This window comes from Triturus cristatus, chromosome 10 (assembly GCF_964204655.1).
Source record: "Triturus cristatus chromosome 10, aTriCri1.1, whole genome shotgun sequence".
Lineage (NCBI taxonomy): Eukaryota > Metazoa > Chordata > Amphibia > Caudata > Salamandridae > Triturus > Triturus cristatus.
In genome coordinates this window covers 967,195,200-967,218,442 of record NC_140593.1, presented here as the reverse complement: position 1 = coordinate 967,218,442, position 23,243 = coordinate 967,195,200, and the positions used below count along the sequence as shown (strand labels likewise).

Genomic DNA, 23,243 nt, shown 5'->3' with positions numbered 1-23,243 from the left:
CTTTCAGTTCTTCAACAGCTGTGGTAAGCTGCAGACCCAGAAATAGTTGATAATTTTTCGCAAAAATTGAATCTCACGCTCCCTCACTTATTTATGTTACAATCAACGTCTTAACAGAAAGAGCACTCTTTTCTCAGCCATTTGTAATGGACCGCACCTCAACCTTCGCATGCACAATCAGATATTGGTTGCAGTCCCTTTTTAGGTCTCGCCTGCGAATGCAGCGCAAAGCGCTGCTGTCTGCCAGCGAGATCTATTGTTGCTGACTTGCCTCGGAAGTGGGACAGGAGATGGGCACGCGCAGGCTTTTGGCGGATTTGAGTTGGTGTACGCGCTTACAGCCACGCGGCATGCACATCTCCTGTCCCCCTTCCCTCGCAAGCCAGCATGCAGTTTCACTTTTGTTTGTTTTTTAAACTCGCCCTTTCGTTGGAGCAGCCCGCAACGGCGGGTCCGCTCAGGAAACAAACATTGACACTGCCTTGGAGAATCCCCCACTCACCCGGTCTGCGGGGGGGAATCCTCCTGAGCGGCGGCTGGCTGCGGCGCTTCCGAAGCCCTCCAGCTCCACTACTGCAAGCACGACGCGAGGCTCTCTCCTTAGGCATGGGAGCCCCGCACAGCTATCTGCCGCTCTTCACCCGGGCCCACTCCTGGGACCCGGGACTTCAGCTCCCGCACTTCCTCTCTGGTGCCGGGGCTCCCTCTTCACCACGGGAGCCCCGGAAGGGGACAGGCGCTGTCTGCACCGGCTGCACGCGCCGCCACTGGGCATGCAAAACTTACTGGTACCGCGCATGTGCGGGCAGCCCTCGCCCTCCCGGCCCGGATGTGGAGCTGCTTTCTGTTTTGCTTGTTTTTATACCAACCGGCGGGCACGCCTTATGTTGTACCGCTTCCAACATGCAAAAGAAGCGGCATGATGCAATGGGCCATCGTGTAGCTAAAACATTTAGTTTTTACAAAAGGCACACCGTGCTTTTTTGCCTGCTTTTATTTTTGAAACGCATTTTATTTTACCCAGAACACCTACTGCGCTTTATCCATAACACGGGCGCACACTTTTAACAATGTCGCCTGTGGCTCGCAGCCCGTCACCTCGTCCTGGGTGATGTGCTTAATGTTTCAGCACAACGCCTGCTCATACTTTCACAAAATGGCAGCGCGCCTTTCTTATTTTCTGTATTTTATATTTTAGGGAAGGATGTCCCAGTCTGTTTGTTTATTTATTTTTTTATTTCTCTTTCCAGTCCTAAATGGCACTGACTGCACAGTTTGCGGTGTCCGGTGCTGAGCACTCAGTAAACTTCTTGTTGTTGGACCTTTCGCATCACTGTGTGGGCTCGGACTCTTTCTGTCTTCTTCTCTAAGCTCTTGCAGTAAATGGTATGCATGTTCTGTGCAAGTAATATGGTTCATTAGGAAAATGGTCCAAGAATCCCCAGTGAAGCGGCGATCGTCCCCGGGAATGGTGCAGGCAGCTTGGAGTCCTGCCTGTGGTACGGATGGACCAAGAAACAACTTGATAAGAAATACGGTGGAGCTTTCACTGAGCAGCGCCAGAGTGTATTTTGGTGTTTCAGACCCACACACAGGTGGGGAGAAAACTCGATAGAAATGCAGGAACCATACAGTCAGGGCTTTAAGTGGCATGAAAAAACTGGGTGGGGGGGGTCTCTCAAAGGGGCCTGGCCAATGGCCGTGGCTTAAAACTGCTTTAAAACACGTAAGCTAAAAATCGATCGGTGTTTAGCATAGTGTGCTGCCTGACTTGTGTTTTGTTGCTTTTGTCACAGCATCCAGATATATAATACAAGTAACATTACTCCTACAACAAGCCGGGACTATTGGCTTTGTCAATGGTTGTTAGTTGCATAAAATAAATAAGCAACTACTACGGCTTCGTTGTATATAATATTGAAAATGCTTCAATTCTGACATGAGACTGTGAAAAAAGTAAAACGAGTCTCTTGGAAGTTATATCAAAGCCTGTGAAGGATGGTACTGCTGCAAAGTGAAGATTTTTATTTTCACCCTGAGGGTGAAGGCAAAAATTGGAGAACCTAATAAGGACCCTTCTCTGCACCTGCATAGCACCGGCAGGACCCGGGCGACTTAAAGCCCTGCATACAGTGTATGTTTTTGGAGGGAACGCAAGATTCGTAGAAACATGAATGGCTTTAGTTGTATCCAGCGTTTGCAATCACCAATTTGCTGGTTCGTACCACCATAAACAGAGCTGCCAAGTATTTCCATGTAACGTCTTATCAGTAAGTCGTGACTTTTCAAACAACTGCCTGTTACTTTATGGGACTTTCATTTTTTTTATCGTAACATTGTAAGTGTAGGTTAAAAAAAATCCCAGCAGGAGTAGTGGTATTGAAGTAAGAGCCACTACTGGCTGAAGGTGTCACACATTACATGAGAGATGGGCGGTTATGACTGAAGTGATTCATTTCAGATAGCAGCCACATCATTAATATGTTTTCTAGTGCTTCAAGCAGGAATAAATAGCATGAAAAGTTGGAAGGCTATACAAACTCGGATAAGAATAATCCTGTTAGTTGTGGCTCAACAAGCGTAAATCAGAAACGTGTTGTGAGGACCTTGTCATTTAGGTAAAATAGCGCAATCACAACAAAAGACTGTCAAATACTGCTCCCCTTACCACCTATAAACAATCACCTCACCAATTCATAGATCAAACTATGCCTAAACCGCCCTACCCCTCTGGGCCTCCTAGGCGCAAAACCCTCTGTAGCATTTGTAATTGCATTTCACCTTCTGTCTGTGATCTACCTGAATGCTATCCATGAAACCATCCTTAAGCCTCATTTCAGCTGTCTATTCTTTCCAGGCTATTTCAAGTTATATTTCTAAGCATCTGATCTTCAGAACAATCATGTCACCACACCCCCAACTCCTCCCACTGGCCTGCTTGTCCTGAATATCAAAGTCAACCCTCCTGTAACACAGAAATTGCTAAAAACGTACCTATATTTCTCATGCGTTTATTCCTACATAATATTACTATATTTTATCATAATACAAGCACACACAATCCCACTCTATAAACTTTCCTCCACTTTACTCAACACAACACCACTCCACGCTAAAGTACTGCACTTCACTACACTCTATAATAATTTCCTCTAGTCTATACTACAACACTTCACTGTACCACACTACACTCTATAGGTCTACATTAATAACATTTGAGCTAGTAATGTTTCATTAATATTTGCTACGCCAAAAACTCAAACTTTTACTAATGCGAGACCTATTGCATTGCAAATGCTTGTTATTTTATGGGACCAGGACTAAATCACCATTTTAGTCTAGCTCACAAAGCACTGCACTATGATGTTGTTTTCCACAGAGATGGAGTCATTAAATTAATAGAATATCAATGCACACTAAAATCTTTATAAAAATCGCACGCAATAAATAAGTTAGGTTTAAAAAACATTCAAGTTTCATTGTCAGCTGTATTCCAGTGTTGTCAAATTGGCAGCACTACTGAATAAAGATTATTAATTGCTATCAGATCCCAATTAAATGTCCGACTGTTCTTCTTTGAGTTAGTAACTGTCTGAAGTGTTCTTCTGGTATTCCATCTTGGTGTTGAAGATAGCATTCTAATTTCTTCTGTGTTTCAAGTAGTGTCTATGCTTAGCATTTTTTTTCATTTTCTTTTTTTTAACACAAATGTGTTTTAGCTAATAGCCAGTTACAGAAAGATACCCATTTCCTGCATTCCCCTATGTGAATTTCCATTGAGATTTAACCCCTGTTTCAACAACTGAAACACATTTCCACTAACCCACAGTAAGAGAGAAGTGAATTCTGTGATCTTCTATTAGCCTCAGCTGTCCTGTGACTATTATGGAGCTCACTTCTGTTTTTCGGGTTTCCCATCTTTTTGTTTGCTTTTTATGTCTCTCCTACTAGACCGTGCATGAGCTGTCTGTTGCGAGACATATCGCCTGCTTGAAATGGTCTTAGAGCCTGCCTATTTTACTTTTCGTTGGCCTTATTGTCACTCTCGTTTGCTTGCTTCTTATTCGTTAGCTTGTGTGTGCTTTACTCCCTCTTCTTGTGTCTGTTGCCCCACTGGTGAGTGGACACATTACTTGTGTCATTCCACTGCTCATTGTTCAGGTGCTACTGTTTTGTTTTTAACTCCTTCACAGAGTGCATGTGTTTTCCAGCTGTCTCCCTCGAGTACTTCTTTGCCTCCACTGCAATAATGTTGCTCTTTCTCTGCCGGTGTGCTTCTCTCTGCCCCCTGCATGCTTCTGTTTCCACCGCCAGATTGCCTCTCTCATCCATGTGCTTCTTCCCAACAGCTCCATGCTGCTCTTTTTTCCATTTCCTTTCCCGAACCCCGCTCCATGCTTCTTTCTTCTCAGTTTGATTTCCCCTGCTCCACGTTGCTCTCTCTGTTTGCTTCTTCAGACCGCTACCCCCCCTTTGCTGCTTAACCACCGCCCTCCTTGTTGCTTCCCCCAACCAAGAAAAAAAACTGCCCACATCATTTTGTAGGCATGTGCATGCTTGTTGTGCACAACTACAAATTGACACAGCTAGCCACATCATATGCTTTTTTTCCCTCATTTTTTAGCCATGGCACACAGCCTCAGGGATGCTGTACGGCATGACTAAACAAACCCATTGGCAAAGGCAACAGGTCCCAAAGTAGAGATCTTTTGGCTTTGCCAAGTCTTGTTCCTTTTGCAGGAGCTTGCCTTCACTAACAATGTATTCTCATCTTAGCATTGTACCTGGCAACGCCGAAGTTCTAGTTTTATTTTCCTATCTTTCACTTGTTGGTCCTGGCTATGAGGAAAGCTTAGTGAAGATTCAATAATGCAGACATTATAATAGCAGGATGAATAGGGAAGCATACCTGTGCAAAGCACGAGTCTACAACAGTAAATGTATCACAGCCCAGATCACAATCAACTTGAACATCAAAAACAGATAATCACTCCAAAACTATAAAAAACATTGTATAAGAAAAATGCCCAAAAGGTCGACAATCTTTTAAGCTTGTTTGAAAGCTAAGAAGGTGTTTTTTGTTTACCTACTATAGCTATTGTTATAAGCTGATAGTGATTTGGGACTAAAAAAGGTGTAGGTAATGATGCAAAAATTAATATTTTCAAAATTCAAGCAAACAGAAAAAAACAGCAGTATTTCAAAAAATGTTGTGAGTTTGTACCTTTCTTTTCTCGAGCATTCCAAAAATACATATAAGGCGTATAACCTAATATTTGAAAATTGTATAGAAGGATGTTATTGGATTACAAAAGGTTTCTGAGCCATGTAGCGTGTTTATGAGGCATTCTTATTACCCGTTTTAGCTATTTTTGAAGAGACGGATAGGTGTGATTGTAGGACAGTTAGAAGTGTATTAAAAATGGAGAAGAGTCCTACTTTCTAAAGATATTTGTAAATAAGAATAATAGTGTTTAGAGACAGTTTTAAAGGAAAGATCATGAATGATTCAATCCTTCAATATTTTAGTACCTGGCGGTTATATTCTAGTGCCGCAGTAAACACCTGTAAAACACAATCAGGAACGACGAATGCCTTTCAGGAGAGTGTTTGTGCCACAAGAAAAGTTGTGGCTTTTGGCAAGACTGTGCACCAGCAGAAATATCCACTTCATAAAACCGTGTGTAAAGAGAAGAATTGCCAAATATACTAGTAGTTGTTGGATACCTTGGCAGTATGGGACTGTGATCTTAGTTCAGGACTGCATGAGTAAGTGCGGGAATCTTGTTTTGCACGCAGTGCAAAGCCTGGCATGGCTAGTGGGTGCCAACAATCTCATATCTGGGTAACCATTCTAAAAGGGGATGAATTACTTAATCAATTTTCAACGTCATTATCTCTGCTCCACAGAACTTGATAAAAACTGATGTTCCACAAGTGATGCTAACATCATTCTGAGTGGCAGCCACCAGTGTCCCCTTCACCACAGTGACGGTCATCTGGCAACGTTCAAATGCCCTGCAGAACCATCCTGCCTAGGGTTCACCAATTTGTTTCACTCTTGAATGATTGAGGAAGTGGCTCCAATGTCATTGCTCATGCTGTCATTGTTTCTTTTACTGGTGGTTTTTATTGAGATACCAGAGGGACTGGAAACTGCATCAGATATTTGTGAATTGTGTTAGATGCTGGGTGTATAATAAGGGCCACTGCAGGAGCTGTGATGGTTGAGGAGTGAGAAGTCCATTAGAACCTATAATTTGTTATGTCAAGGTCCCAAACCTCATCACCTTTTTAAGAATGCATGTAAAATGTCAAACCTGATATAGCCTAGGTCTCTGATGATTAATGTAAATGTGTGGTCCTTCTGAAAGTCAAAGTGCAGAAATTGGTCCCACAGTCTGTTGGAATTCCCATTGGAATTCCTTGAGTGAGTTAAATGATGTTGTGTAGGCACTCACCTTCAGCAGTGACTACTTCCACAGTATCTTGTACATCCACTTCTGTGATGTGTGCATTTTTTGAGTGAGTGGTAAGGACAAACATTTCTGGAGATGTAGGCTGCAGTGTTTTCTGATGTTGTAAGACGCATCATGGTGATCAAGTCAGCATTCCTGAAGCTGAGGAATCCAATGATTTTTTGTTGTCTGTGGAAATGGATATAGAGCAAACTTAGTATGACAGACTCCAACACAAGAATCATAAGCACTTTTTTTATGTTTGCAAGCATCATATTTTCAAAGGAACAAGGACACTGGTGGCATAGGCGAAAGGCATCCGAGGCACAGAGTTGTTCCTTGTCCACAAGGCGTCGCCTGTACTCTCTGTTCAAGCTCTGTGTGAGAATCAAAGTACACCATGGTGATTAAACAAGCAAGGCATCTTTGATGGTCTTCATAGATTGTTTTTGCTGCATACCCTACAGACTTTCACTTCTGTGCTCCAAAGGATCATGTTGGTGGCCATGTTGGATAAGACAAAACAGGCAACAGTAGTTCACTCTTATATCATTGAAACAAGTTGAGTTGTATTTATTATTTTCAAAATAATATACAATTCCTTGGAAATGTGTAAGGAGATCAGGAGAGCAAGGATGGGTGGGCGCTCCTTTCGCTTTGTGGCAGCACAACAATGGAACAAACTCCCATGGGGGCTCAGGACGGAGGTCTCAGAGATGACCTTCCGTAAGGAGCTGAAAACTTATCTTGTCCCCTCTGAATAGCAGGGAGCTCACACGGGTAGGGATTGTATTTCGATGAGGGTGTCATGGGTCTGTACCGCAGCGCGGGGACACACTAGCCTAGTGTAACCATGCGCTTTATACATTCGCTTATTATTATTATTGTTATTGTTATTATTAATAAGGGAAGCAAATTCCCATGGAGCAAGGCATCAGCACGGTGATCATCAGGGTCCAATTTAAAGTAATGCGCGGGCACTGAAGGTCGTGGTATCAAAGCCTTGCACCACAGGAATTGTTTCCCCCTTTTCTTTACTGGACTGGACTGTTTGACCTTCAAAATTGGTCTTGTAGCTCAGTCTACCAGACAAATGCAACCAGATGCCCTCGGACCCCTGATTATATTTGACTCCTGCTCTGCCAGTTTTTGTGTTTTTTTTAACCAACTGGTTTTTATTGGCATTTTTTTTTTGCAGGCATACAGAGCAAGCACGTAACATGACACAAACCAAAGCATGCAGGTAATTTCACAGTATACATTCATTTGAGAGGTGGGAATCATTGGTGAGTGGACAGGCGCTGGGGTGTCTCCTCGGGGCACTGGTGGCTCAGAGCTCATATTATGTGCGGCCCCTCCAGCTCAGTCCCCCACCTCTCAGAGGGAGACAGGGCACATCCACTCTGTCCGTCAATGTCAACTTCATGGTGCATGAAGGCTTGTGAGCAACCAAGCACCAGACTGTAGAACTCCCTCTACCTACTCCAGATCATATCAAATTTCCCTGGGCACCCTCTAGCAGAATATATACTTTTTCTGCTCTCATAAATGTGCCCATCCCAGTGATCCTCTGGGCCTTGGTTTGCATGCGACGACTTCCATTTCTGAACGATGTCCCTTTTAACTACAATCAGACCCATTGTACAGAATAGCAGTTTCCTAATAGGGAGGTCACCACCCTCTGGGACTACCAGCAGGACAAATGGGAGGTTTTGCAGTATTTTGTCTTTGAGTATGTCACTCAGCTCTCTCATGATCATGTCCCAGTATCCCTGAATCTGCGGGCAGTCCCAAAGTGTGTGGAAGAATGAGCCCATAGTGCCCTGGCGTCTCAAACGATTGGGTGTGAGGATTTTACTAGTTTCATGAAGCTTGGACATGTCAATGTAAACTGTAAGTAATAGCTTGTGTTGTATCAAAAGCAATCGCGCTTTGGGGACTGTCTCATGAGGGTGCATCAGAGCAGCTTCCCAGTCCACAAATTCCATCACATCCACATCTCGTTCCCATCGCTGTCTTAGGTTCTCAAGATTACCAGGTATGTTGTTTGTTATTGTTTTGTATAATGAGGAGACTGCTCCTTTGGCCAGTGAGCCTACTAGTAGGTGACTCCCTAAGGAAGCTGACTCAGGCAGATTGCCCCATTGAGTGTCCTAGGCATGGAGGGAGCGCCTGAGCTGCTCCATCTTATACAACATCCGTTACCCTAGAGGTCCCATTCAAGTCCTACCTCGCAAATCCCTATAGCCTGGGTACCTTTTTCAATACAGATCCCTCCCTTAACGGCATTTCCATGTTGACGCTGCTCTTCCTTACATGCGTCTTTGCCTTATCCCACGCAATCACAGTTACCCTACCCTTACCATCTTAAAAATAGTATATTTTGCATTGTGTAAAGAAGTTTCGGTTGAGTGATCATTCTTTAGAATGGCCACTCTTCCAAGGAGCGGTACCTTACGCCTGGCAATATTACTTTGCATGTCTACCAATACGCGTTGTAGGTTTTGCCTCCGGAATTGCTCCAGATCCATAGTGACAAAGGGGCAGATGTACGACCCACCAATTTGTGACTCGCAATTTGCATCACATTTGCGACTCGCTATTTGAGACTCGCAAATTGGGATGTATAACAGTGTCTCAGACACTGTTTGCGATTCCTAATGGGGTCGCAAATTGCATGCCTCATGAATATTAATGAGGCAGGCGCAATATGCGACCCCATTAGGAATGGCTAGCACTCCCAGGGATGGTGGCCTTCTGGGGTCAGCAGACCACCATATCTGGGACTGTTTTTAAATAAAGCAGTCTTTTTAAAAAAAATGCAGTCTGTTTTCCTTAAAGGAAAACGGGATGCATTTAAAAAAGAAAAATGAAACTTTTCAGTTTAATTTTTTAAGAGCGGGCAGTGGTCCCTGGGACCACTGGCTGCTCTTAAAAATATTTTCTCTCATACTCACAAAGGGGAAGGGGACCCCTCCCCTTTGCGAGTGGTTTACCACCTACTTGAAGTAGGTGGTAAACTGCGAGTGTTTTGCGGCCGCAAATGCGGTCGCAAAACAATTGTACATGGCATGGTGACTCACTATTAGGAAGGGACGCCCCTACCTAATAGCAGGAGTCCCAAATGCTATTTTGCAAGTCAGTGACTCGCAAAATAGCATTTGTACATGCCTGGACCCTTTTTTGCGGTTGCAAACAGGAGGATCTCCCGTTTGCGGCCACAAACAAGGGTCGTACATCTGGCCCAAAAATATCACTCCTGGGTCCCAATCCATGTTCATAAAAAGTACCGACTTGTGCAATTTCACCCTAAATCCTGAGTATTCTTCAAAGGGTCCAGAAATCTCCAAAGGGGGTCTGGGTATCCTCATGTGGTGTAAAATATAATGGAGGACATCATCTGCATATAAGGAGATGGTTTAATTTTCCCATTCTGTCAGGGCATGACCACCAACAAGCTCTCTCTCTGTCCTGAGCCAGGTGTCCAGTGGCTCAACGCACAAGGCAAAGAGCAAGGAGGAGGAAGGACATCCCTGTCTGTTCCCCTGTTCCAGTGGAAATGTCTCAGACATTTTCTCATTCACCCGGATCGCAGTTGTAGGCTCTGCATACAGCAGAGTCACACAGCTGCAGAAGCGAGGTCCACAGCCAAACCGTCTTAATACCAGGGAGAGGTAGGGCCAGTGAATCGAATCAAATACTTTCTCAGTGTCAGTGGACGTCACAGTCAAGGGGGCCGTAATGTCCATCACTGCATCCAGCCAATTGTGAAAGCACTTGAGGTTCTGCCTGGTCGATCTGTGGGGGCCAGCTGGGGTTCTTACTCTGCCCTGCACACTATGGAGTAATAAGCTAATAATTCTGATTTTTGACGCTGGGAAATTATGCAAGCACGGTTCGCAATTGGCCTGTTTTTAGCTCATGTCCTAAAGATGACCCTATACTCTAGCCCAGGTCGACACTAAAGGCTTTTAGACCTGAACATCCAGTCTCGTTCAAAATAGGTGGACTTCTGCAATTTATTTTGCTTGCTTTCCTTCTTTAATGTTAGTATGCCTTGATTTGTATGCACACATGTTCACGCACTGTATACATTTCTCACTGTATGATCATAAGACCAATGAGCATCTATTTCAGTTTATTACATTTACATTTAAAGTTATGCTGCATGATGTTTTTTGCATAAATAATGGTGAATTGAAGGCCCTGCACGATTAGCACCAACAATTGATTTTGAAATTATGCAAATTGTGTGAAATATACCTCAGTGAACCATTGTTGTCTGTTCTGTATACTACCCAGGATTCCTGGTGCTTCACAGGGTACCTCTTGTCTTGGTAATCCATTTTGGGGATGAATCATTCAGATTAGAGAAGCATTCAGAAAAACTCCAAAGTTCTGTCACTTTTTGGGGTGCCTTGGCATCAGCTGGCATCCCAGCCACCAAAATCACAAAGCCAGAGAACTTCAGGTTTGTTTTAAAAACTTAAATATCCTCCAAAACAAGGCAGGCTCCTCTCCTTAAGTCTCAACGGACTGGCATGGAGTCTCATGTGGTGCTCTCCTTCGGTGCAAGCATGCATCAATATGTCATGTGTAACACTGATGAAAACTAGAAGGTGGATCAACATCTCTCAGATGGCATTCTAGCCATGGAGAAGATTTCACAGCTCAGTTGCGTATATCTTCAGAGCGCCACCAGAGTGGACAAAGTGGGTATGTAAGAGGAATCCAAGAGAAGCCATAGCTGGTGATTGAAGACTTTCAAAGGTAGTGTGCCTGATTCAGACACCATCATGTTATCAATGTTGGGCATCGGGTACCTTTTTTTCTTGAAGGCTTGATTTGATCAGCTCATTTCCACACAGGTGCATACCTACTCTGGGCGCCTTGCTTTCTTGCTGACGATCAAGCATACAAAACATATGACTCCTTTCATTTGCTCAATGATCTCTATGTCTTCCACTTTCTCCACTGTTTTTCTGACTAGTAACAGGATACACTGATGTTGGGTAACAAACATTTTCACTGACAAATTAATGTGTACTTTGACTGTTTGTTCTTCTTGCACCACCATCCCTTGGATCTCTGAGCCAGACGCAAAAAGGTGCTGAGCACACGGTACTAGTTTTAGGTCTTCCATCCTGTAGTATATTGGAGTAAAAGTGCCTGCCACTGTGACAAACACTTTCCTCTGAGTATCCATCTGTTCATATGTGATTCAGCCATTAAAGATGCCCTTCAGTGGGAAGGCTGGAATGCCTCTTGTACACACATACTTGCTGTGATACGTTGTAGCACTGGGTCAGGGCGACAAATATGAGGGACAGTCTGAGGCACTTTGACCGACAACCAAGTGTCAGTCGGGCCATTGTTCAAAGCTTTTCACCAGCAGAACCAGATGAGGCTCTACCGGTGCTTGGGAGAAACATTGAGGTTTGCCTGATTCTAAACAGAGTGGGTGAACCAGGAGTTTGATGGACTGCTTTGAGCAGTGGAATGTTTGAATGATTGATTCTCCCAGTTCCTCATAAGAATTTGATGCCTTGCATGTACTCAACATCACTCACAATTGTGTGTTGAAGTCATCAGTATCTTCACCATACTCTGGACCTTGCTGTCACTGTAAAGATGCTAAATGGCTGTGTGTTCTGCAGCATCAGGTAAATCTGGTGCACCTCTTTTCCATCATTATGAAGCAGTGTGTACCTAGAGACATCATCTGTTATCTTCTTCAGCAACCTCAGTGTTGTATACTGGCTCCATTTGTGTTTACCATTTCTTAGTGGTCTGCCTGCTTCTCTTATTTTAGTGGGAGCTTGCCGTCCTACGGTTCAACTGTTATTATTATTTCAATGATTTCTCCTTAATTTTGCAAACACACTTTGGTAGTACAGGTTCATCTGGAGAAATGTAATATTTTCTGCAATAGCAATGACCTTCAGATATAGTATAAAAAAATATTTTTTTTTAGGTAACATGAATGCCCAGGAAGCAGATAACAGTGTAATCAAACTTGTTCGGAGTTTCACTTATCTTAAAATAACATACCATCTATTTTTAAAGCACATATTCATCTGTTCAGGCTGAATAACAAGAGATGCATGAGTTTAGAAGCATAGTGACCACTGATGCCCATTAGAAACTGCTGCCATAATTCTTACGTTTTGAATGTGAAAGTACTGTTGAGGATGACAACTCAATATTCCTGTCGGTAGCATCAAGTCTATTATTTAGCTATTTGGTATTGGAGATTTTTTTAAATATGGAAAATGCTCAAACTCTTTCTAATAAAGAAGTAGAATGTTTTTTAAATTTGTCCAGTGTCAAATGGAAATGGTGGAGTATATTTTTGTTCATCACTAGAACTCTGTTATCTCCCATTTACTTAAGTCCTTGTCACAACTTTTTCTAGAGGGTCGAACTGGTGTACCATTTGTTGATGCCAATATGCGAGAGCTGGCTATGACTGGTTTCATGTCCAACCGAGGACGACAGAACGTCGCCAGCTTCCTCACCAAAGATCTGGGGTTGGATTGGAGAATGGGAGCAGAGTGGTTTGAATACCTGCTGGTAAGAGCGCAAATTGAGTCTTTTTCTTTCTGCAACCTCTGACTGTTTTTGGATACATATTTGGCATACTAACAATACACAAAAGTCTATGCAAACCTATCTTTAAGACTTCTCCACCATATGTCTCAATATACAGTGAAAGGACATGACTGCCTTGATATTGCTGCGGAACTGAAGGTCTACATATTTTTTAAGGTGTCCCTCACCCGCAATATCATTCATATTACACCCAAACACCATTGATCTTGTTTCAATTTACTGTGTTCTATCTTTTGTAAAATTGGACTGACAGTAGGGAGTAAGTACCTCCTCATACGTCTGTCACTCTGAATTGGGTGTTCCGTATATCACAGATCTTATAAAAGTGGAACCAAGTGGACATCTGTAGAAACCAACCTTAACAAGGACATTTTAAATGATGTTTTTAAACTGGATGGTGTTTTAAGAATTGCGTGGCTAAAATGTGTGCAGGATTTTATGCATGATCTAGGCCACCCAGAGTTCTATACTAAGCCGAGTACATTGGACTATTTAAGAAGAAAAGTGCTGAAAGTGAAAAGCTTAACCCTACTCAAATCCCTCACACTAACAGTAGAAATATCAAAGCCTACAGTAGTGCATAACCAGATGATCTTAACTACGCATAGCATTCAACCATATCTCACATTAGTCGGTGGCACGTATGACAGACTCCTTTTGACAAGATTTAGACTAGGGACACTGCATAGAGTAATGAGTTTCCTGAATATGAATAATTGGTCGAGAGTTATGCAATTGTGCCTTTGTGACAATCGCTCAGAGCAAACAACACTGCACGTGGTTTTATTTTGTAAATTTTATAATATGCAAAGGAAAAAATTGATTTTATCCCTTTTAAAAAAGCTTGGTTCTAGACAATGCCATCCCGCTTTCTTAGTGTTACAGTTTTTAGAAAATGAATATACAGTATGGTTTTTATCAATGTATTTAAAAAGTATATTGAAAAGTAGGAAATTGATTTTAATGTGACTGTTTGACAGTCCAAAATCTAATTATGTAAAGAGGACCCAAATAAGTGACCTCTAAACGTCTGAGCACTACATGATTCAATGTATGATATCTATTTATTTTCATGTTTTTTTTGCTGTGCTATCTTGTGTAATACCTATGTGATTTTATGTGTTTTTATGATTCTCTAAACACAAATTGACTTTGACTGACAGCAGTTAATGTAGGCCTCATTCAATTGTTTACTACAATGAGTTTTCACAGAGACATTTTTTAAATCTCTTCTTTGATCTTAGTTTATTTTCATAAAACAATGCAGCAACAAATTGAGAATCAAACTACACCATGCAGCACTGTTACCCATCTACTGTGTCAGCAGGACATTTAAAAATGTCTGAACAGAGATAACCCTTTGCTGAAACCCATTAGCAGCACATCTTTTAAGACCAATTTGTTCAGATACAATTGTCATTTTCCACAGACAGTAAGAGTCTTGGGTATTGGGAGTTCCTCTCCTGTGTAAATTTTCCATTTCTCCTAAATCATGCGGTTCATTTGAGGACAACCCTGAGCTTCATATTTCGGGAGCCCCAGTAAACAATAGGTATCCAAAATCTTTTCCATCTAACTATATTAGAAAGGGCTAATTTCCTCTAATTTAGGGCAATGTCTCTTTTACCCAGTGCCATACCAAGTCTGAGGAAATACTTTTCGGCTCGTGAAAATCCCTCGTCTTTATGGACATTCAACACACCAGTTTGGGGTTTAGTTCAATTGGGTGGCCAAATACCTTCCAGAATATACCAGTGGTGAGTGGTGACCCTCAACACTGGAGAGGCATAGAGGGGGCCAAGAGACAATCCCAGTGGGGGCCAAAACGGTAATTAAAACAAGCATTAAGGTCTCGCATTTCATTAAGTTAAAGCCATTTGCTTTGCTATACAATACCATTAGCAAGCAAATGGCTTTAACTTAATCAAAGGCGAGACATGTTGCATTTTCAATGCTTGTTCCTCCTTACTCTCTTGCTGTCTCTCTCCTGGCTATCCTCTCACCTCTCTTGCTCTTTTCCTGCCCACACCTTAGTACTATTCTATAATTCGGTAATGTAGTTGGTCGTTAATTGCTTTGTATTGCATTTCTTCTCTCTTCTCCATCATAGAAGACCTAAGATACTATGTATTAATACCATTGCATTACACCGCTATACTGCATCACTTTGACCTCATGATGCATCTACGTTAATGCAAATGGTGATGTACCCTACTTCAACTCTCATATCCCATTATGCGACTGTTTCTCTCTGTCCTGTACTAAGTCCATCATTTTTGCTTTGTAAAATTTTCAATAAAAATAGTTCTGAAATGTAAACAAAATCTCTAAGTAGGTCACCCGTACAGTCTACATTTTTCGAAAATATACAATGCCTCAAAATCTTCAGAAAAGTTACGCAAGTAAACAGTCACACCTTATAAAATCCTCTATACATAGAACTGGTCTATAGCACTGCCTAACAACTACTTAACATGAGTATGTGCCCAGACACCAACTAGTGGATTATATATTGTAAACAGAAGCTTTGTCGTTTCTCACAGTTTTTTCACGACACACTTTGGCTTTAAGCCACAACCTACCATGTAACATGCCTTTATAACCCACATCAGGTGTGTTAAAGCCTTTATATTGTTACACATAGACTACTACTTGCACTCCAAACTTTACTGGTTTGTAAATGGCCCACAACATAATTTTCAACATGCACAACCACACTTGTCTCCAGTTATTCACCTATTTCCATTCTATACACCCACACATGTACACACAGTAACTCAATGTTGGAAGTGGTGTAGTGGCTTAACTGTCAACTTTCGACCCAGGCGAAATAGGTGCAAATAATGGCACTTGACCAAAACCTTGTTGCTAGGTGATGTAGGCGAATTAACTCATCTCTCTTTGCTTCAGCCCAAAACCAGAAGTGCTTAGAATTCGGTTAATTGCATGTATGATGCCCTATATAAATAACTGCGTATCTGGACATCTCTAACTTCAATGGTGATCTCTCACCGAGTTCTATGCCCACAATATCTACACTGCTTGGAGGGGCAAGACAGAATCTGTATCCTTCATCGTTTGCTTTTTTAACGGTGTTGGTCCAGGAAATACACAGTGAATGTCACATTAAGGAAGCAGTAGCACCGCCATAGACTCTGCCCTCAGGATAAATGGGGGCACCGAACCCGACAATGGCAGGTAGTCTTGCACAGGTGGGAAGCAGACCTTGGGCGAGCCTCTTTTGTGAGCTGACTGGCTAGTCCGATCGGAATCTATACTTAATAACCCAAAACAACAAATGCTGTCTCATAAGCACTTGCAGCCTTACCTAAACAGCCAATATCTATTACAAGTCAGAGGAGGACTGGGAGAAACATTTATTGCTGACAACTGTCCCACTGCTGCCACTGCTTAATTTGAGTAAGTGGTAGCAGGTGCGCCCAACGGCATTCATTTTAGGGGACTGGCACACGAACGGGAAGAACGGAGGAAGAAAAAGACAGAAAAAAGTCACCAAGGAAAAAAAGTAGGGACCTGCAAGAGTAAGATAAGGGGCCATGGAGTGTCTGGCAGTGTATGAAAGAGCTCGGAGGAGACCACGCAGCCTTGGTATTTGGCACACAGATAGTGTAGGTCCACTCTTGCTAGTGAAAATGCAAACTACAGGTTTTAGCAAAACACAAAGCTTTGCCAAAAGAACACACTTAAGACCTCTGGCCGGTTACACCTTGCACTATTTATCACAGCAACTGTTTACGAGAAATGCACTAGTAGCTTTCCAATATAATAATCGTCCAGATTATAAAATTGCTATTTACAAAGTCTCAGCCTTTTACACACACTTATTACCCTGGCTCTGTAACCAGCTCTGGGGTCAACAGAGGGTAGGGCGCGTACCAAGTACTGATGCCTCCTATGCCTATTTTAACGGCCCATACTCTCCCGGTGCACGTGCAATGTGGCCGAAGCGGAACCTCGGAATACCCATGTTCAGTATGTACTGAGACAGCCATGACGAGCGACCTCTGCTGCTGTAGATAGACCCAGAAAGTGAAGTCCGAAAGAAGGGAGCAAGACTGGAGAGTAATCATGTTCTCTACATCTCTGATTATCGAGTCTGAACGCCACTGTAGCACAGCATTCACTACTGAACAGCAGCTGCATTGGAGAAATCATATCCGGTGCAAAACAGCTTTAGTAATATAAATATATAACGCACTCAAAAGAAGTATGGACAATAGAATGTAATTACGTACAGTACGGGAACTCTTTGGCAGATGCGTGCATGTCTCTTAAACAAGCAAGCAGTGGGAGCGTGTGCGGCAGAGAGGAGACGCCATGCGCTTGCACATCGCCTGTCCATACACACACATGGTTTGTCTCCCTTCGCGCACCAAACCCACAACAATAGTCACGCCAAGGCGAAGCAGCGCATGCCCTGCGTTCGCTAGGCGAGACCTAAAAAAAGTACTTACCCGTGTTTCCTCTCCTCCGTCCGTGTATTCTTCTTTCTTCTGCCATCATCGTGAAAACACCTCATGGAGCCTCAGGCAACCCCCTTCTGCAAATCCCGTTGCTGCTCTCATGCTGCAGATGAGCAGCACAAGAGCAGCGCCAGAATTGGATGGAGTGGGCTGCCTCTACGCCCCAGCCGGCACAGGTCTCCACCGAGCTGTCTGAGACAGCTAGGTGAAGAGGTTTACACTGCCCAAGTCAGGCTGGCCGTCACAAGACGGCCGGCCAAAGTGACTTGCGAGGTGTAAACTAGTGGAGTGAGCACCACTCCCCTGCTGCCAGTCAGCAGCAGTGACCCGCCCCCAAACACTGCTCGGGCTGCGAACAGTGAAAAATAAAACGGTAATTCTTTTTAATACCGTTTTATTTTTCACTTTTGCTGCACTGGCAGCAGGGTGGAGCCGCTCCTCTGTCCTAATGGGGTCAGGTGGGACTGCCTCTGGAATATAATAGAAATATAATTCCTGAAGGGCCTAATGCGTTCACAGGACCTGATTGTATATATAAAGTCAGCCGTCCCCATCAGACATCATCGGCATTTCGGATCTGAACTATGCTGATAGCGACACAGTTTTACGGGGGTCAAATATAGCCTGTGGAGATATTTAATTTGTATTAGGGGGAATCTACTACAAATTGCCACCTGTCTTAGGACCATAGAGACATTTTTGAGATGTAAGTACCGGTTTGTATGTCAGAATATCAGTCACAAATATATTGTCTGAAATAAATATTGTTTCCCAATTAAATTATTAAAATATTGCTCCGTTGGTTGTAGATTTTCTATTATTAACTCCAATGAGGTAATATTTTTGTCAACCATATTTAGGACACTATATGTATGTCAAACAATATTTAGCCCACGATATTCTGGCAACATACCACTGTTGACAGTTGAGAAGGGTTCCAGAGTACCACAGGAATTCAAAATAGGCACCATGAGCACTAAAAATAATTTGAACCTATTTTAAGAGGTTTCAGAGAAAGTGGTAGAGCAGAAGAATAGATCCTGGACTGGCCTGGGGATATTGTGTACTTGAATGTAAGTAAACAGAAACTGACTGCTCGGTTCCTGTTTCGGAAGGTCAAGGACACAGAATGACACTCGCATTGCAATTAAGTGTGATTTTCCTGGAATTACAGAAAGGGCCAATGGCGACAGTTTGAACATTTTATCAGAGTGGATGATGAAAATACTAAAACCAATCAAGATTTCACTTTCTTCTGTGGTGAGCGTGTCCACAAAGCCCAATTCTGCCTCTTTCAAATGTATGTTTTAAGTCAAACAGTAAAATTTTACATTCAAGTGCTCGATGCTCTGCCGCAGGATTGAAAACATGGATATCTGGTAGAGATACCTAGCTGTAGATTCCTTATTTTATAATCCTCCCCAAGCGCCAGACTGGATCCAGAAATATTTTCAACAGTAATTCTGGACATCAGTAGAAGGTGTCGAGCGACTCTGTAGCAATGTCGCCTTCCAAAATATGACATCAACGGAGTCCATATATGCCCTCCCCGACGTGCTGATGTCAGTTCTTTTTTTTCCGCGCTAGCAACCCGGATCTGAACTGCTGTTACTCTGCTCATTTTTAGGCCTGCTTGACGTTTTTTTGTCAACGGGGCAATGTGCCATTTTCTACCCTTTTTCAATGTCTTCGGGGTTCAAGCCTTGTGAGTGCTGTAGGCAACAAATGTCCACCACAGACCCTCACTCGGTTTGCATGTGGTGTCTGAGTGAGCCCCATGACTCCGACGAGTGTGACTCTTGTAGTCAGCTCTGACTGAAGGTGCGAAGAGAACGTCGCATGAAGCTCCTTGCGGTGTGGATGTCACAGTCATCGAAGCATTCTCACCGACCTCAGTCCCTTATGCACTCTGCAGACCAACCGAGCTTCCGCTCTAGGAGCCACTCTCACAGGTGTCATTCTCCTTCGACATCCAGAGGTAAGTCTCGGCGTAGGTGGTGGAAGTTGCTGTGCCTGCAACTTTCGTCGCCTACCGCTGGTCCTCGCTCTTCTGTTGAAGTGTCGGGCACGAGTCTGGCCTGCACCTCCCCACCTATCCTGGTTCCAAGGGGGCTTTGACCCAGATGAGAAAATGTTATCAATCTGTTCATTCTATTTTTGGGTTGTCACCTTACTCTGGAGCGCCCTTGGGCCCCACAGGTGTGCATGAGGTCATGCCTGTGTCCCCTCCAGCGGGTTCTCCCTCGGCTTCAGGTCGCCTTCCAGTTTTTGAACAGTAGCGATGCCAGTGGACAGCTCGTCAAGGCTACCACCTTCAACTCCTGCTTCTGGTCTGCCGACTCCGATGTCAGCGTCGGGCTCTTGTCTGCCGGCTCCGATAGTGGTGCTGTCAACGTCCCTCAGCGCTCCTTCCGATGTCGAGTCGTCGCCTTCTCGGCATCGATCGGCGTCGGTTATGACGTCGGATGTGGCGCCGATGGAGTCAATCGTTACTGACTCTTTTACTCTCCTCTCTGGAGCCCTTCCTCTGGTTTATCCTTCTGTGAAGCATGGTTGTGGAGGCACTAATGAAGGTGTGGTGTGTCCCCATCCCATTTCGGACATGGTTCTACCCCCTGTGCAGTCTAGCTGGTTACTTGACTTGGGCGAAGCCAGTGGCTTCGAATCTTCTCCAGCGGCTTCGAATCTTCTCCAGCCTCCTGTCTCCTGCTGGTTTGGCTAGGAGGTGAGTTTCGCTCTGGCGGACATGCTCAATCAAGTTTTCCTTCTGCGGAATTGTCAAAAGACACTTTACTTGGCATTCTACATCCTGACCAGTCTAACGTAGAGCCTTCCCTTCCTTATAGCGAATGCCTTTTTGATATCCTGTTGGGTGCTTGGGCTAAACCTGAAACAGCGCTCCATGTGGATTGCTCTATTTCTTACAGGCATCGCCCGGCCCCGGAGGATCCGTCTTGTGTCACTAGACATCCATCTACTCAGGGCTTTGTAGTACAGGTTGCTTTAGCCACCCACAATATTGATGTTATCTTCCTGTCCCTCCGGAAAGAGAGGCCAGGAAACTTGACGCTTGTGATAGGTATTATTTTTCTTCTTCTAGCTCTGCGATCTCTGAACACTTCTTGTGTCCCTGTCTACTTCTCCCATGCCTTGTGGAACTCAGTGGAGTGCCTCCTGCCCTCCCTTCTGGAGGAAAGCTGGAATGCTCTTATTCCATTGGTATGAGGTGAGCAACAAGCTGCCAAACTTAGCATCCGCTGTAGTATGGATACCACTGATTCTGTTGGTCAGGCTATGGCCTCTTCCATAGCTCTACATTGGTGTGCATGGTTTCGTACCTCCAGAATTTCAGAGGCTGTGCAAACTGCTTTCATTGACATACCTTTTGATGGCGCCTCCCTTTTTGGCATGCATGCTGACTCGACTTTACGCCAGTTCAGAGATAGTCATGGTGGTACTGAGTATTAACTGTTGTACTAGGTTTGTTGGGGACAATTTGTTTCCCCCAGTTTAGGCTCCTATCAGACTTCATAGGATGGAGTACTTCTCTCCCTTCTGTAGTGAGGAAATGGGGTTAACAGCAGACATTGCTAAGTTAGCATAAGTAGTATAGGCTTGGCTGCCATTCTGCCACTTTTGCTCACAACACTACATGGCTCTGTTCTCGTGAAATACTTTGCTGGCGCTGCTTCACATGAGAACTGTCTAACTTTTGCATATCCAGCCAGGCACCGCGCTCTCTGTCTGTACAGCCTGTTCAAGGTCGAATAACAATGTATGCTGTTGGTTCGCTTTGGTCAGTCCCACGCACATAGACATAACATGAAGCACAGCGGCCCAACTGAAACTCGGGTACTTATAATATGGCATCACATGCATGAGAAGGCACTTTCCAACATAGAAGAGCTGTGCTGACCCTGAGATGTAATTCACTGCATCTGATCTCGTAGGTATGGGGTCTCGCTGACAAAGCTCAGAGGTCTTCTATAATTATTCTAAACTAGCTCATGAGCACGGGGAGGGTGGTAAAAGGAGCTATAGTCCTGTTTCCACTGTCATTATAATATGATTTCCTCTTTTGTGCCATATGGAATTGTAACAATGCTAATTATATTGTTTTTATGCATTATGCTGCTCTTATTGGATAGAGTACTGCACCTTAGAGCACGTTAGTTAAAAACAAACATTTTAAACTATACAGTGTCTCTGATTACTCATTTCATTACTTTTTCTTTGGGCATAACCTATCTTCTGTCCAACTATGTACTCCTGCTGCTTCTGCACTGTAATCCAATGTTGGGGGGGCTTCTTTCCCCTTCCTGGGCTTGTTCCCTTCATGCTCTGTACTCCCAGTTTTCGTCCAGCGCTTTGGTTAGGTTTATTACCCATTCTCAAGCTTCCATGGAGCGTTGGTCAGGTTTCTTATCTGTTTCTTAAGCTTCCATGGGTTGGACATTGTGTGATTGTCAAAATTGGCTATGTGTTGCCCTTAGTTTCCGCCAGCCTTTTGCTTCACCCTGGTGCTCGTCTTCTTCATAGTGGACTTTCCACATGCTGGTTATTCTTTATTAACCTGTTACTGCCTGCTGGCATTCTCCCTCAGTCTGTGGTGCTGGTTCTTGGACAGTTGCCCTTCTTTTAATGTAGTGGGGGATGCTTTCACAACCTACTCTTTTATGTGGCATTGTGTTGCTGTTTTCCAGCTTTGTCTTTCTGTCTCCACCTCAGTTATTGGCGTAACTTCTTCTTTTGTAACAGTAGGATGTATTATCTATGTCCTTCCCTGGTTACCTCTGTTCTTGGAATGTCCATCATTCTTCCACTTCTCGTCTTCCTGCTCACTGTCGGATAATGTAGGTGACCTTCGAAGGAGTGGGCATACTTTTGCTGTACCCTGTATGACTTGTGTGTCTACGAGAATATCTATCTTTCCTTATGTATTATATCCCTATATAATGTATATGCATATTTATCCTTATTGCATTTATCTTTTGATGTATATTTCTCTGCTTTTATATATATGTCTCTTGTAGATGTCTTTTACTTCAGATATATATATGTGTGTGTTTTGCACATATGGTCGTTTGTCCCTTTATACCTTGTACGTCACTGCATTTTACCTACACCCTTCTTAGTGACCTGGTTCAACCTTCTTGGTTGTACTTGACTGTTTCTTTCTCTCCAATAAACTTCTTTGTTACATTTTTCCAGAGGATGCCTTGTATATCTATCAAGATTCTCAGCAGTTTCTTCTTACCGTTCTTGTTGTTTTTCTTGCAATGCTCTTCAGCGTTTATCTCTTAATCTTTTCTCCATCATTCTATGATTGGAGGTACCTTTTTTCAAACTCTGTTTCTCAGGTTAGGTTTCTCGATGATCGGTGGGTGCTCTTTAGGGGGATCCCAAAATGCGTTTTCCCTATGCAATTTTCCATAGGAAAATTAGACACAGATACAGCCAAAATGGCTGAACGGAATTTCACCATTTTTGTAAGAAAGCTAGGTCTTGGTCCAGAAATCATGGTTTTTTTGTGTAAATCCGTCAGTAGTTTTGGAGAAAATAAAGTTAAAAAACGTTGTAAATTTCACGCTGTGGAGGATCAGTGGAGTCGAAAGTTCTTAATATAAGATCTGATTGGCTGCCACCCCATCGACAAAGATGAGGCAGCAGCCATTTTGGGACTCTGGGA

General features: G+C 43.4%; 1 protein-coding gene across 1 annotated transcript in view; it reads left to right on the top strand.

Annotated features, from left to right (window-relative positions):
• Nucleotides 1-23,243, top strand: part of LOC146796341 (cryptochrome DASH-like) — a 97,784-nt gene that overhangs the window by 60,437 nt on the left and 14,104 nt on the right. The window contains exon 11 of the mRNA XM_085628864.1: nucleotides 12,874-13,031. Coding sequence (XP_085484990.1) covers nucleotides 12,874-13,031 — 158 coding nt within the window. The remainder of the gene's footprint in view (nucleotides 1-12,873; nucleotides 13,032-23,243) is intronic.